Source organism: Anopheles maculipalpis, chromosome 2RL (assembly GCF_943734695.1).
Source record: "Anopheles maculipalpis chromosome 2RL, idAnoMacuDA_375_x, whole genome shotgun sequence".
In the NCBI taxonomy this organism is placed as follows: Eukaryota; Metazoa; Arthropoda; class Insecta; order Diptera; family Culicidae; genus Anopheles; species Anopheles maculipalpis.
In genome coordinates, this window is record NC_064871.1 from 20125868 (window position 1) to 20141490 (window position 15623).

At 46.8% G+C, this 15623-nt stretch overlaps 2 protein-coding genes across 3 annotated transcripts in view; one reads left to right on the plus strand and one right to left on the minus strand.

Moving 5' to 3' along the window:
* LOC126557700 (T-complex protein 1 subunit zeta) overlaps positions 1–15623 on the plus strand; it is a 315666-nt gene that overhangs the window by 258538 nt on the left and 41505 nt on the right. The window lies entirely within an intron of this gene.
* Positions 13532–13730, minus strand: LOC126559577 (uncharacterized). Its single transcript, XM_050215748.1, has one exon. It carries the CDS (start codon positions 13715–13717, stop codon positions 13532–13534), a length of 186 nt encoding a protein of 61 aa, XP_050071705.1. The 5' UTR covers positions 13718–13730.

A 15623-nucleotide genomic window follows, 5' to 3' on the forward strand; every position in this document is an offset into this window, starting at 1 on the left:
CATTTCTTCTTTCCCCAGCAGGGAAAGAAGAAATGTGTTTCTTCGTTCAGGGGGGGGGGGGGGGGGTTGTTCAACATAAACGAAAGGTAAACACCACCCACCCAAACCGGCCCACTACGAGTGATGGAGAAAGTGGAATGAAACAAATGGCGAACGAATTGACCGGCAGCAGTGTTGCCAGTACGATTGGCCGGGCATGACAGCCTCACTGCGGACATCCCTCTTGCTTCCCACGGGTACATCACCAAACGGTCGGTTTGCGGTCGTTCATTGAACCCGCAAGCCGTCCCGGCCGTCGGTTCGCCGAAAGAAAGGCAACAAAATGAAATGAGTATGGCGAGCGAAAAGACAGCAGAAAACCTCGCCCAGAACGTGCGGTAAGAGCTCTTTTTTTGCTGCAAGTACTTTCTCACCGACACCGGTTTACGTAGCATGCGTGCGATGAGCGAATAACCGACGACGATATTTGGCAAATGGCCTCGAGATAGTAGAATAACTTCTTTAGCTAAATATGCCCCCCCAGGCAGGGTCATACAGAAAAACGTGCGCTGATTGACTTCCGCGGCCTAATCCGGCATTCGGTCTGCACCGGAATGAGTACATGTCACAAATGACATAATCGGTCCTTTGTCTTGCCTTCGATTCTTCAATTAGTGCATCACTTGGCAGTAACGTATCTATACCCATTTCCCATTTCGCAACACTTTTCTTCCAGACCATCTGCCCGTAATCCGAATCACAGCCTCTAGCTTTTCTATTCTGCCGGGAGACCCGCCGGGGAGCACTCGTCTAATTGAAATTGCTTAACGCAATCTACCAACACTTGCCGGTCCTGAGCAGCTTCGGGTAGACATTCGAGAACGATAGACTGAGATAGCGAGTGCAGCCTATCAATGAAAAGGAGGAAATTCCTGTTTCGACATTAACATAGATAAAGAATGCCGTAATTATCTTCGCGCCAGGCCCACCATTCCCTTTCCAGCCGTTTTTCGTTCGGTGAGCAGGTTTCAATTCATGTGCGCTGCGCTGTACGCTAGATTTTCGCTGCTTTAATTCATTGATCGGAATCGCAAGGTTTGCTGTAGCACTGGGGTAGGCAACACGATTCAGTCCAAGACCCCAGAGAGTCTTGGAATGTTTGCAACTGCGCACCTTGTGCAGAAACTGGCTAGTTTCACACGACTCGGCCAACACCGAGAAGCTGAGGGTTTCTGGTGTCGCTAATAGTTTCGTGCGTGTACTTATCAACGACGTTCATGACCGTACCACTATCACGCAATTGTGTTCTTCGATCTGCCATATTATCTTCACCTGGAATGCCATTAATTTGACCACAGGAGATTAATTGCAGGAATTTAGAGAATACCAGATTCCAGGTGAAGAATATTGACCTTATTATGCAATCTTTGGCACAAGAGCAGCGAACCATCTTCAACGCAACCAAAACGGCAAGACAAGAGTTTGATGCATAAAATCGCACATAGAATCCAGACATCAGCGATCGCAGAACATTGAACCGGCAAGCGCTGCACGGTGATTGATCGAACTGCGGGGCAGTGTGTGTTGCCAGATTGCCGATCAGATCCATAGAAACAGATGATGTTAAATAGCGTCGATGATGGGCCGATTTGTGCGATCATATGCCGCCTTCGGGTGTATCTCTCAGACCGCTCAGCTGAGCGAATCGGATCCGTGGAGTACCGGGCTGAAGTATTCAAAGCTAGCTCGGAACTGGGGAGACTGAAAGACTCCAGACCGCTGCTGCTAGGGTGCGATGCCATTTCCGAAATGATCCATTCCACGGGCTGGGTTTCCTCCCGTCGTTTGAGTCCATTATAGACACGCTGGCATCATTATCAGCCGCCGTGGACTGACATTACTCGGGTGTCTATTTGTGCGCCAACAAGCGACACGGACGGACTCGTGCAGGACGGTGGAACGCACCTGGGATCGTCCAGGAATTGCTATTAGTACGACCATATGATTGCGATCATTAAACACAAACGACTCACGACTCACGCGAAAGCGTCAAGCGAACAGTATGTTCTGCCGTTCGCTGGTCCGCGCGTAGAGCATTCGGACCTGGATGCTGGATCGAGCATAGCCCAAACCGTCTACTATCGTGCCAGCCATACTACGAGTCCGGATTGGAGGGCTCATCTTGAAGGTAATTTCGCGTTGTTGGCGATAATGATGCAATATTAAAAGCCACAGCATCATTGCTGTATGTAACAATGGTGTAATGCTGTACCGCGATGCTCATCCTGGGTGATGTTGATCCGTGTTATTATTTCCGTCTACACGAAGCCGTGGCTTGGCAGGCTTCCGTTCTTTGATCTTTCTTTGTCTAAAGCTCTAACGTTAATTGTAACACACAAATCTGCACAATGTACGCACGGTGCTAGGGTTAGCGTAGGACTTATGCTACACAATTTTGTGGACTAGTGTGTCCTGGTTTGCTATAAGAAGAATCTGACTCTAGTATAATTTCTCATTATCTCTTAAAAAAGAAGAAACGATGTTGAAGTACGGCGTTAATGATCATAACATTGGAATTAATATCAAAATAAAACACAGCAAACTCTAAGTGATCTTGCTTTTGTCTCTCAGTCTTTTAGCATGCAGAGTATCCTTCATCTCATACTATACTGTGTCTTCCGTTCCGGCAATTCATCACAGCCGTTTACGCCTTCCGCGCCCGAAGAAAGCATCCTGCCCAGCCGTGCATCGTCATCGCTCCAGCGTCCGAGACCATCGAGACCAAAGTTTCGATTATGCAACAGGTTGTGAAATCGCAAATCTCTCTTTCCGTTCTATCGCAGGGAGCTGCCATCTTTAGAATGCAACCGTGCAAGCCGAAAGGTGCATCAACTTCTCGGAACTCTTTCACATGCGCACGCGTGTGTTTGTGTGTTGGTGAGTGCAGCTGACCGTACCGCCATAGTACGGAAAGGCGAGGTTGTTAGCGAGGACGTGTCAATTCGCACGCATCATTTGAACCCGACCGATCTCGAGCTCGTCCTCGGTACGCGTACGGCCCATGGCCGTTTTCCACCCATTTCCTACGCATCACGTTCTGGCCGTTGGGGCTCGTTCCGGCCAAGCAGCAGCTGGATCGATGCATGCTGACGGCAAGAGAAGAAAGAGGAAACCGGGCCAGAAAGGGTGCGGACAGGGGGAGAGCATTTAATGGGTTACACTTGTCGATATGACGTCCGACGGCTTGGAATCGCGGAAAATGTGACAAAAGCGAGAAGGAGAAAATTGCTGCGAAAGCGATAGCGAACATGGGTAGTAGCAGCATGCCACGGGCCTGTTTGCCTGTGCGCCCGCGTTCTGTGAGAGCGGCTGTGTGCGTGAGCCAAAAGAAACAAGAGAGGGCTCCATGAGCGGAGACAGCGGCCGGCCACCGAAGAGTTACTACCTGCAAATGACTTTGCCCACAATATCTACGGCCATCGCCTGGTATACCGACCAACGAGAGTGATGTGCCCGGGTTCGTTGAACTCGCACTGTTGCTCTTTCATTCGCTCTCGGTGGTGCTGGTGGTGATGATGGAGGCGCGTGGTGGAAATAGAGGGGGGTGGGGAGGGGCTTATGCTTTACGAATGAATTCCGTCCAAGCAGCCCCATACCCGATCCCCATCGATCTATGGGTAGCCCCATGGGTTTACACTCACTTTTCTCCATTCCCAGCCCCAAACACGGTGGAAGTCAAACGTAGAACCCCCCCCCCCCCATCCGCCTCCCGTCACCTCCTCCACGAACAGCTCCACCCCTTCTTCTTCGCGTCCACCCATGCCATCCTTCATCAAACTCCACTGGTTTGAGATTCACCTCTCGCGATCTTCCGCGGGCCATTCATTTATTATGCTCCAAACCTTCCCACACTCCCGGCACACATCGTCGCGGGGGCACCCATTCGGTTCGGTTTCGTTGTGCGATCGATGCTTTCGCTCTCGCTCTTGCCATGTTTACTTTCTTCCTTTTTTCGCTTCGTTTCAACGTCGCCCGGGCCTGGCCCGCCCGGGACGCCCTGCACCCTGCAAATGTTCAATCTTCAATGTTACTTTCTTTCTCTTTTCTCCGGTGGGTGGTGGCACTGGTTGGAGTGACCGTACAGGGTGGCGGGCCGGCCAGCACGGGGTGGAACTTTTCTTTCACCGATTTACTTTTTTTGAATGTTGATTTGTGTGCGTGTGTGTGTGTTTCTTTTGTTTTGTTTTCGTTCATATCATTTTGTTTTACCATACGATTGTGAATGTAAAAGAAAGCTGTACTCGCGAGAGCCATACAGGGGGAGCCACAGTTGGGGTAGAATTTTGTCGCCACCCATAAGCATGTACATTGAAAAAACATAGTAGATTGTACTACCTGACGTAATTTTTTTTTTCTAAGTTAATGTCATGTAAGTCTCCATTGAATGCAGGAAGATTAAAATTAATTTATCAATTTAAATATGAATGTAAATATTTCTTATGCAACAGCAATTAATTGACATTTCATAGATATTTGCTTGTAAAAACTTTGACCACAATTACAAAAAGCATACACCAGATACTCGCCAACTATCCAGAACTTAAAGAATAAAGTTACTGCTTAAGAAGTAATGATAAAAAGTATAAGAAAATCATTAAAAAAAGTACAGATAAAGAATAAATCTAGAGCTGATTAAGCAGACTAATAAATGAAACGAAAACATAAATTTAAATGAATGTTTATAAAATAAAAATAAATAAAACTGGAGAGGAAAAACAAAACAAAAAACATAACTTAAATCAAAACACAAATAAACAATGCCAAGAAACTCTTACCTGACGAATGATGTACATTTGAAAATAAAATTGTATTCTCATTTGAAAGATAATTTCCTTCCTACAACCACACAAACTCTGCCAAAAATCGAAAGTTACTGTACTGCTGTATGCTTTAAAGATTGATCCACTCTTTGAAACGTTGTTCCCTTTTTCGCTCTATTCTCCCTTTCATATGCCCTCCACCGTGTAACCGCCATTCGACAGCACCTTTCCCTGCGCGCTTCGTACGTTTCCTCCAATTGTTCATGTATTGCTAATTTTGAAGTGCGTAACACCCCATGCCGAACGTTCTTCCAGCTGCCCCATTTCCAGCTGCCGCCGCTCCCCTTCCCGACCCACCCAATAGTACGCGATTCGATCGACCACCCATCGCAGGAGGCAGCACCATTCCGACACCCATCAGAACTCATCAAAAGTCTTTCTCGCTGGTGAAACAAGAGCACGCTGCGCCCCTTCGATATTATTAACAAGATATATCAACATAAGACAAAGAACGATCGAGTTGGGGTCGGACTGAAGACGAAAAAAAAAACATAACAAATACACACACTTACACGTACATCGGATGGCATGTGTGTGGATGCTTATTTACTTCACCCTTTGTTTCGCTCCCCATTTGCTTAGGCCCGGCACGGCGTGCTCCCCAACAGGCTCGATATGTTTCCTGTGACGTTTTCCATGCTCTCTCGATATGTTTACTTTTTGTGTTTCATCCTCTCTCTCTCTCTCTCTCTCTTTAGCATGTGAGTAGGTCGGCTGACGATCGTGCTGATTGTGAAGTTTTTCCGTGATCGTCCCGTGACGACATGCATTTTGTCTTTCGAACGCTCTTCCATCTAATCCGAAGCAGGTGATATTTGAACGGTTTCAAGAAACATTGACACGCAGATAAAATAAAAATTGCTAGTGGGACAGTTCTGGTGCACGTGTCTGACATGATCTTGTGCGCAATAAATGAACAGTTGAAGTTCAAGTTGTAATCTGCAATAATGATTGGGATAAATTTGCATTTTGCATCCGTTGAGTCCACATTGTTTGAAGCTTATAAATAGGTTTGCCTACTACCTTTGACTCCAAACTTCCATTTGTGACTGTCTCATCGAAATATTCGGTCCAACCACGGGTACAGGAGCTTTAGTGTTAGTGTTGGTTGGATTGTGGAACCCCAAACCGGAATGGCCTACCGACATACCCCAAAAAGAGGGAGTCGTTGTGCCAATGGGTTTCACCGGGGATCCCAAGTCAACTCTTCTCCAAACCCCCCCAACCCCTGCCCCAATGGTGGACGATTGTGCGTGCGTGTGTGTGTGTGTGTGTGTGTGTGTGTGTGTGTGTGTGTGTGTGTGTGTGTGTGTGTGTGTGTGTGTGTGTGTGTGTGTGTGTGTGTGTGTGTGTGTGTGTGTGTGTGTGTGTGTGTGTGTGTGTGTGTGTGTGTGTGTGTGTGTGTGTGTGTGTGTGTGTGTGTGTGCGTGTGTGTGCTCGCGCGGTACAGAACCAAAATAGAAAAGGCATCGCCCAAACCTTGCCCGTGTCTAGAACTCTTCTGCACTTGAGCCTCTTCTGCACGTACCTCGCACTGCCTACCACCGCAAAAAGGGACCAAAGCGCAACCGAAAATGGAATGAAACTGACACAAAAAATACATATGTATACACCTATTTCTCAGCTCCAGGGGGAGAACTGGCGAAATAAAACAAAAAAAAACTCTTCCCCAACGTCTTAACCGCTGCCAAAATGCAACGTACCCGCTGGGGTGTGGTTTCTTCATCTACGCCTGCAAGCCCCCCCGTTCTTTGTTTGGCGATTCCGATCGAGAATTAGCTAAACGATTGTGACCTACGATTCGCATCGGTCATTCGAACGAAGTGATTTTTTTTTAGGTTTGGTTTGAATATGTTGTTCTTTTTGTGTGAAAGCTTAAGAAAAATTTAAACGAAGGTACTGTTTGGGACATCTTTGACGGGTGCCGACCGTGCACCGAAACCAGTTCAAAGGCCTTTTTCTTTTCAAACCTACTTCGTACGTTGGTTGCTCGTGCAAGGGATTCTCACGGCCGAGGCGAAACCGTCAGTAGCGGTGATAAACCGGGCCAGCACACACAAAAAAATGGCAAACTGTAGCATAAAAATTGGAAGAAACTAAAACCCTAAACGTGTTCGGAAAAAAAAACAAAACCGTGTCTACCGTGGCCGTTCGCGAGTTCTCGCTAGGTCATCGACCTTTTTAGCCATAGACGGTGCGACTAGGCGCCAGCTAGCCATTTTTTGTTTCTTTCGGGCCACCCGCTCTGAATCCCTGTTCCACCAGTGCACAAGATGCTGATGAATTTTTGGGGCAATGTGTGCGTCTGCAAACAGGACGGGCTGCTGACTTAATGCTGAGAAAGTCTCCCAAAATGCGAATTTTACGATGAATGCATTCAAATGTGTATCAAAATGTGTTTTAATATTTTTGGAAATGAAAATAAATGCATAAGTATACATATGAAAGTTAAATATGATAATTCTGTATCCACTTCGCAAATAATGAGTTACCAAGATCCTAAGATATTCATGTATTAAATGTCTTAAACTTTCTTTAGTCAATACTCACATTAATTGGGCTATCTCTCGATCAAGTGGAATATCGATCGAATCAAGATACCTTAAACTAGACTCGCTTTAAATTATTCTGCCAAAATTTCTTTCTGCATCCGATTCAATTGAATTGCAAAACTATGCTCTGCTGAATCGCACGAAACGATCCTACATTCTCGTGCAGGGTCCTTTCCATAATGTATGATAATGTGATGCTCAGTAGCATGAGATGCAAACCGATACCACCGGCAACATAACTTCGTCGCACGATAAGAGATAGTACAAGCCGAACGTACCGCACATCACTTTGCCACAAGCGCTCACGTGACCAAAAGTTGTCGTCATTTACGCTGCGTCCATGCTCGAGGGTCGATGATCTGCTCTGATCTCTTCGCAGACGATCATGCTGTGACGCCCCTTTCGGCGCCTGATGTACCGTCGCCGGTTGATCGACATAATCGTAGCATCGTGCGTAATCCATTACCGAATCCGGGACGGGCGTAGTTGCGCTTGCTCACTGTCCCGTGCCGGCAGGTTCTTATGTCTCTTGCCCGGAAGGGGTTTGCCTCCCTTGCCGTTTTGTACGTTTTGTCAAACGAAAGGCCCTCAGTGGGGAGTTTTGCACGCGATCGTTGTCCCGGTCGGTGGATGGGTGTTTGACACTGAGGGTGCGAGAATTAATTGACCTCTGTCATGTTGGATGATACATTTTAATTTCCTGCCGGTCAAAATTTGCAATTCCCGGTACCAATCGTGCAGGAAGGCCGTTGTGAGTGTCGGTAGTGGCTTTACGATCCTTGTGTCTGCAGGTTTTGAAGGAATGCTCTGGAATGTTTCTGTGGGTCTTGTACTTTTGGGGTCTCCAAACGGGTCGGTTGGAATCGGCAACGAATTTCGAATTCGGAATTCGTGCATAAGACATGATTTTTCGGGGGAGGATGTACAATTTGCTTTTGGGCAGATACGAACCATTCCACTAGATTCTTTCTGTTGAATATTTTTGCATAGGAAATTTCAGCTTCAGGAGACGCTGCATCTATCAGAAATGAGTAGTTTCATGTACTGCATTTTCATTATTTAACTAGTTTTTGTTACCGAACAATTAATTTTCTAATTTCTTCATGTTGTTCAAAATGCTAAGTACATGCTGTTACTAAAATTAAAGTGAATTTCCGAGTAATATTTCAATCGATGAAAATTGACCGGTGCAATCTTAATTACTCAAATGATTTGTGGTCATTTTCAAAATTACAAATTTTAAACTCCTTTCAATCATAAAATCATTACAAAATAACCCCTTAGGTAGGGCATAGGATTGATCTCGTTTGGGGTGTTTACGTTCCGATGGAGTGCAACGTCCCTGAGCTTTGGCTTAACATAACTCTTTTTTGATTTTTTCCATTTTCACTAACCACTTCGTGCGTGCATAAAAGATGCAACAACCAAGAGAGGGAGAAAGAAACAAACAAATTGCACGGCAACGATCACACACCAAAAGAAAAGGCTCCCCACTCCGGTGCAATGCACCGATAATTGTCATTTTTATTTCCGCTCCCACCATCGCCACGGATCGGATCGATTGCATTGGCCTGCAGTCCTCAAACATGGGTGCGTGCGCATGTGTGCGAATATGTTTTTGGCTTCGTTGAAGCGTAATTTCATACGCCAGCATACGCTTCGCTCTTTGCCGAGCTGTCTGTTTTGTGTTGATGAGCTGCTCTCGCCAATTCCACCTCAGTGCTTCCTCGCAGGAAAACACTCCTTCGAAACGCAACAAAAAAAAAAGGAAGCAAGAATATTCTGGCTAGAGAAAGGAGGCTCGAAGGCAAGCATGGAAGAGGCTTATTCTGGTGACTGCTCGTTGCACTTCGCTGGCATGTGTCATTTGTTTTGAAGCGATTTTTGTTTTGATCTTATTATTCACTTCTCACACTTGCACTTTGCTGTTACGTATGCTGCACGCACACATGGATACAGGCAGGCAAAAGGGTTTTGGAATAATGCCGGCTGCACTTGTCTCAAAATTCATTCGCAGCATAGAGAGATTCATCCGTGTTCATCCGATGCATTTTAGTCAGTATATGTTGTGAGTAAGTTTTATTGTGGTTGGCGTGTAAATTTGGCATAACATGATCAGAACATTTCGCATGTAAATAGTAAACGAAACAAAATTTAATAAATATGGTCTACGATAGCATAACAATATTTAGGGAATTCATATTCAAACCAAACAAAATATTTTCTACACTTTCTAATTTGCTAAATAATTTGAAAAATGTCATTCCTTAGAACAAAAAAGCGTAGAAGTAAAAACGTCATAAATAACTATATAAAAGATAAACAAACCTCCTCAATGTTCTTAATTCTGGTTCCGACAAACAACAGGAAATTTTCTTGTACAACATAAGACTAGATTCTGTTGCCCATACGATAGGCCATGACCATTCCTTAAAAGCTGCCGTCATATATCATTGTGTTATTCAACTTCGCCACCCCCACCAACACATTTTGGTTTGCTTAAGAATTGACCTAGTTCCCTCTCGCTCGCTTATGTCAGAGAAACTCTTCCGCGTTTACCTTTTCGTACACCAACCTAGTCGAATCATGATGAAACCGGGCACAGCATGTACGAATCACCTGTCGCACAGCGAGACGCACTTCTTAGCCCCACGATCGACGTCACATCTCCTCCATAGCACCAACAACAACGAATAAAACCACAACGCCGAACCAAAACAAATTTCGACGCCTCTAGTCTCTAGTAGTAGCTCGGCCCTGCTGTACCCGTCACAATTATCACATCGCTCGCATTACTCGTACTGCTCCAACGCGAGGGTTCTCCCCATCGACGCATCGCGGCTCGCAACCGTTGTCGTCTGAGTCACGCAAGAGAGCGATACACGCCGCGGGCACTCGTTCGCCTCTACAAAAGTCGTGGCCGATCGAACGTTCGCACCGCCACACACAGGCACGCGGCGGGTGCCATACCGTGGCCACCGTGGTCTCGATGTGTGTTTGTCGGTCAATGATCGACATCGAAAATAAAAATATATCCACCTCGCCTCGATCTTGAACTTTTGGAAGCGACTTTGCGCGGTCGCGAACGTCGCGAACGCTGCCAACCCGCGCTCACTGCTCTCTTGCTGTCCCGCTTGACTTCAACAGCTGCATTAACCCTTCTACTCCCACTAATCCAAAAGCAACCCCCTTCCCCATGTGCAATCGACCTACCCCTACCCCATCACGCAGCATGGCGATAGACGCACCATGTGTTAGTGCCTTACTGCTCCAACGAACTGCTCCGTGCGTTCGCTGCTCTCTTGGGGTCAATCGTCGCCCTCAGACGAACGCTCTCACGTTCGCGTGCACACACAGAACTGACTCTTCTGCAATGCTCAACGAGACGGTTCGGATGGGGTTGGCAATGGGGTGCGGTGGGAGGGGGCGGGCCGCAGTTCGCACATCGCGCAAACGATCACGCATATGACGAGCCTTGAAAGTGTCACTGCCTCTCTTCCTGGGCGCGATGACGTCTGATGTCGATATCCATGCGTTTGTGAGGCAGATAGGGTGCGAGGTGGTTGGTTTACAGCGAGCACGAGTAAAAGAGAGCGAGCACCGTAGTAGCTTGGGAGAAGACTGGTCCCCATTCCGTCGTGATTAGATTCCTTCCATCAAAGTGATCAACAGAGTCAAAAGTAAATGAGAAAAAAAAAACGGCACACACAAACACTTCCGTGTGTGCGTGTTTATCCCCAATGGTTTTGTGTCCCCAAGGCGATCCACCACGAGCAGCGGCCAACACCAAACCCCACGAGCACCCACCCCTCCACCGGCACAGGAGCAGTGCAGCTGCGGAATACCAATTGACACTAAAGCAGGAAGCGGCGGCACATTTTTTCTTAGTGTGTCGCTCGGCTGTGTTCGTACATCCAGTTTCGTTTATTGCACACACCGTTGCGGAAGGGATTCACGCCATTGCGGCTCCAAATGCAATGGGCGAAAATGATGTAATGATGGCGATGATGGGTGACAGCTAAAAGTCCATTGATCACCAAGAATCAATGAACATGGAGTAGCATTGTCGGCTGTGCTAAGGAACGAAGAATAGCTGCAGGATAAACATAAGCACTGCGGAACGATCAAACAAGCGAAGAAGGCCCAAAGGTGGAGTTTCGGATGCTAGCAATACACAGTCAAACGCAAGGGTGTGATTTAAATTTTTAAATAGTTGTTTTTATATGGTTTTCCTCAATAATATGTTCAACAAGTATTCCGTAATAATATAATAATATATAATAAAATAATAATGATAATAATCATCATATCGTTCCCTTTCCTTGCGCTGATTCTGACACATGGTTTGTTCAATTTGAATGATACTGTTCTGTTCTGTTTTTCCCCTGCTTTGGCAACCGATTTGTGAGTTGCGTATTTTTCTTTTTTTGAACCATGACACTAAAGCCGAAACCGATGCTAGCTAAAAAACAATAAAAACAAAATCTTGTACCGAACTGTTTTAATGCTCCCTATTGCTGGTGTTGGTGTTCTAGGCTAGGCTAGGAAAGTTACGCTACACTTCGTTCCACAAACGCGTGAAAAACAGAGCAAATAATAATAATACAAAAAAATTAAAAATCCACTAAGCAACGAGGCCAATCGCCCGGAGGCTGCCCGTTGCCAGTGTCGATATTGGCAGTTTGGAGGCTGATTCATTTACTCTCCCTCTTTCTTTCTTTTTTTTCTGTCAACCTGTCTCACATCTATTCCTTTAAAAAAACAGTGGACAGTGGTGAGTAGTATTTTAGCGAGATGCTCGTAAAGATTAAAATAATAATTAATTTAATATTTTAAAAAAAAACAGAAGAATACTTCCTCCACAATAAGAGCGATTTAAATCGGCGCAGTCCATTTGTGCTTCCATTTGTGCGCTTTTTCTAAAAGTAGTTAAATAACGTTCGTTCGCCGAAAATTGAACGATAGCTAGGGGTGTGTGGTGGCAGTAATTAAAGAATTGGGAGGCAGTATGAGCAGTAAGTAGTAGACGAGATACGAGCGAAAATACAAAAAAAAAGTAAACCAAATACTTAGACCAAAAGGGCAGTGACATTTTGGTGAAACCGACCAACAAAATACGGAGTGAGACTCGAGCTTTAGAAAACAAGTTGCTCACCAGACGACATTTGGGCGCTTCGGCGAGTAAGATTAACATTAAGATAGTCAATAATAATAATATTATTAATAGTAATAGTTACGGTAAAGGTAAGTGAGATAGTTGAGTAGTAAGTAAAACATTTCTAAGGCACTAAAGACTCGAACCGGCGCGCAAACCCTGTTCCAAGTGTAAATGTACGTGAGTGAAAATGGGCATTGCATCCCGTTTTGCTTTTGTATGCTTAATCCACTCCTTTACTGTGCTGGCAGTGCGGGAGATGTTTGGAGGGTAGAGAATGTAAAACGAAAGGAAAACATTTGCCAAACAGGACCTGTTCCTAACTTCTGCCGAGCTTACCGAGCAAGAAAACAAAAATAATAATAATAATAATAATTACTAGTAGGTAGGTTACGATTACCCCACAAAACATGCCACAGGTCGCCAAACCACTGGATCCATCCGCGAATCAGATCCTCGAGCCAGATTACGCTCAGGAACCTCAGGGAGTCGTCGTTCGTTTCCACTGTCCGCTGGATGTTTCCTCGCGGCCTCGCACCCAGCATATCCAGGGCATCGTTTACCGTTGTGCCATGCCATGCCAGCCGGAATCCATGCCGGGCTACTCTACTAGTGACAGACTCTCCCGGAACGAAGGGGGGGAGGGAGGGTGGTTGGTGTTAGGGTGGGCCAGTCGGTTCCGCTAATACGTCAGTAAAAGTATCACATTGTGCTGCTGCTAGCACGAGAGATTCACGAACAGGGAGGGGGAAACATTAAACGCCCCAACACTAGCACGCACACAGACACGCACGCACGCACACATGATGACCAGGATCGCACAGAACACTCGTACGGACAGGCGAAACGGATGCGGAAGATCCTTCGCCGTACTTCCTGCTCGGTTGCGGGGTTTTCCTCCTCCCGTGGACGATGGGCTCTCGCGATGCTCCTTCCGTACAGGCTACTAGTAGGCTACCGGTAGGCTAGTAGAGCCCGGTCGGGTCGAGGTAATGGCACTTTACTTGATGCTGCTGCTGCTGCTGATGATGGTGCGGCATCCGCTGGTGGTTCTGCAGCTGTTGATGGTGGAACGGGGTGCGCTGGAAGTTGGTGGCACCGTTGCCACCCGGTCGCCGATACATTCCGGTGGGGTCGAGTTTGCGAGTCATCTTCGGGCGATGAGTTTTGTGTTGGGAGTTTGGTTCGAGTAGTAAAACCTCGTACAGATGTTCTCAGGATTCAGGTTCTGGATGCTTCGGGGGAGCTGTTGTCGGATTCCCGGAAGGTGTTAGAATCCGCGTTGGGTTTTTGGAGTCAGGAAGGCAAACTTCTAGTAGTAACCAGTGGGATCCAAGATTTTAATCGCCATCGTGTTGCTTGTTAGAGTTGCGATAGTAAACGGTTATGGCTTAGCGTTTCACTTGTCGAAAGACAGTGACGGCTTTAGTAGTGGCCAGTTGGGTCCAGTTTGCGTGCCATTTTGGAGATGTTAAATAACTTGTTTTATCTTCAAACACTCCAAAACCGTATCTCTGGCAGGCAGTAGCAAATTCGGGCTGCTATTTGACGATCCGTACTCTCCTTCCTTTCGCCGTCTAGTAGTGACCAGTGGGATCCAGCTTCTTGGCCATTTTGACTTGAATACGTAGAATTACTCTTTCAAACACACAAAAAAACACTGAAGGCACTTGCAAAAATCTTTCGCTTGATAGTGATTAACAGTTCCAGCACTTGGTTGTTCGACGCGATAATAGCACTCGAGCACTTGCGCGATTTTGGTGTTTCTTCACAGTAACGGCCGACGGTTTCAGTTCACACGCGCTTTAGTAGTAACCGGTTGGGTCGAGAATCTCCATTTCGAACGAATTGCAAAGCCACAAAGACAGAAGAACGAAAAAAGGGGCAGTCGTAAAAGTCCGGAAGAGCACACGCACAAAACACGCGCAAGGGTTGAAGAAAAAGTGGTGTTAGGAAAGAGCCACGACTCAGCAGCTGAAGTTTGAAGCCGGAGCTGGTGCGTCCGATCGGCTCGAACTCACAGTAGCGAATGATCTTCCTCGGCTGCGCTCGTTCCACTGTATAGCACAAAACTCGTGCCACTCAGTCACTCAGGTCGCTCGGTTTTGCGATCTCTGGGTGGCTTTTGGTTTTGCTTGCCTTTCGCGATGCTTCGCGAAAAACGACCCACGACGTTTCGCTGTCTAGCAGGGTGGAAAATTGAACTCGCGATGCGTAGATCGTGAGAGCAGTACACAAAGAGAGCGAGCGTGTGAGATCGCTGAGAATGCCGCGTATGCGTAACCTGCACACGGAAAGTTACGAGTTGGACAGACGGTCAGGGTGGCTTTGCGATGGCCTCGATGTTGCTTACACGGCGGACGGTGTTGTTCTGATACGTTTAGCGGCGCGACCGATGCTCTTAAATCGAGAGCTGCTGCGTTCGCTCTCCCGGTCGGTTCGCTTTTCCTGCTCGATGCCTTGCCGCATCGCCCGGAAAACGCAAGCAAGCTGCTCGAAACAAAAGCACAAGAAGGAAAAAAGCACACACACGCGCACACACTTCAGGGGTTTGGAGGAAAGAAAACACCCTCCCTTGGGGTGGAAGTGAGTCGATCGTCGGGATTTGGCATCGGACCGGAGCGAACGTTGGAAAGAGATACCGTCTGCCTACAGCTCGAATGCCAGCTGGATGCGTTTCGAACCACTCCGCTTTCGAGCGATCGTGATCGTGCTGTTTTTTGCCTTCGGTGTTAGTCTTCCCTGTTGGCATCTCACTCTAGAGGTATGTTTCCGTGCACGCTCACGCTCCTGCAGGAAGCATTAGAATCTTAGATTTTCTCCCATTCTTTCAGGAGGCAGTGCGGCAGCCCTCGGGATCTCCAATCTAATCGTGCCTGTGTGCATCTCCCTCGGGTCGGGGCTACGGCAACAGCAGAAAAAACCCAACCAAACAGGCACAGGAATACATCACACAGCTTCCAGGCAGGTAGGCAGACCCACACTTCCTAGGAGCCTTTGTCCCTCTGGCCCTTCGGTTTGGAGGATTCTGATTCGTCTAAATCGAACCGTAAGGGC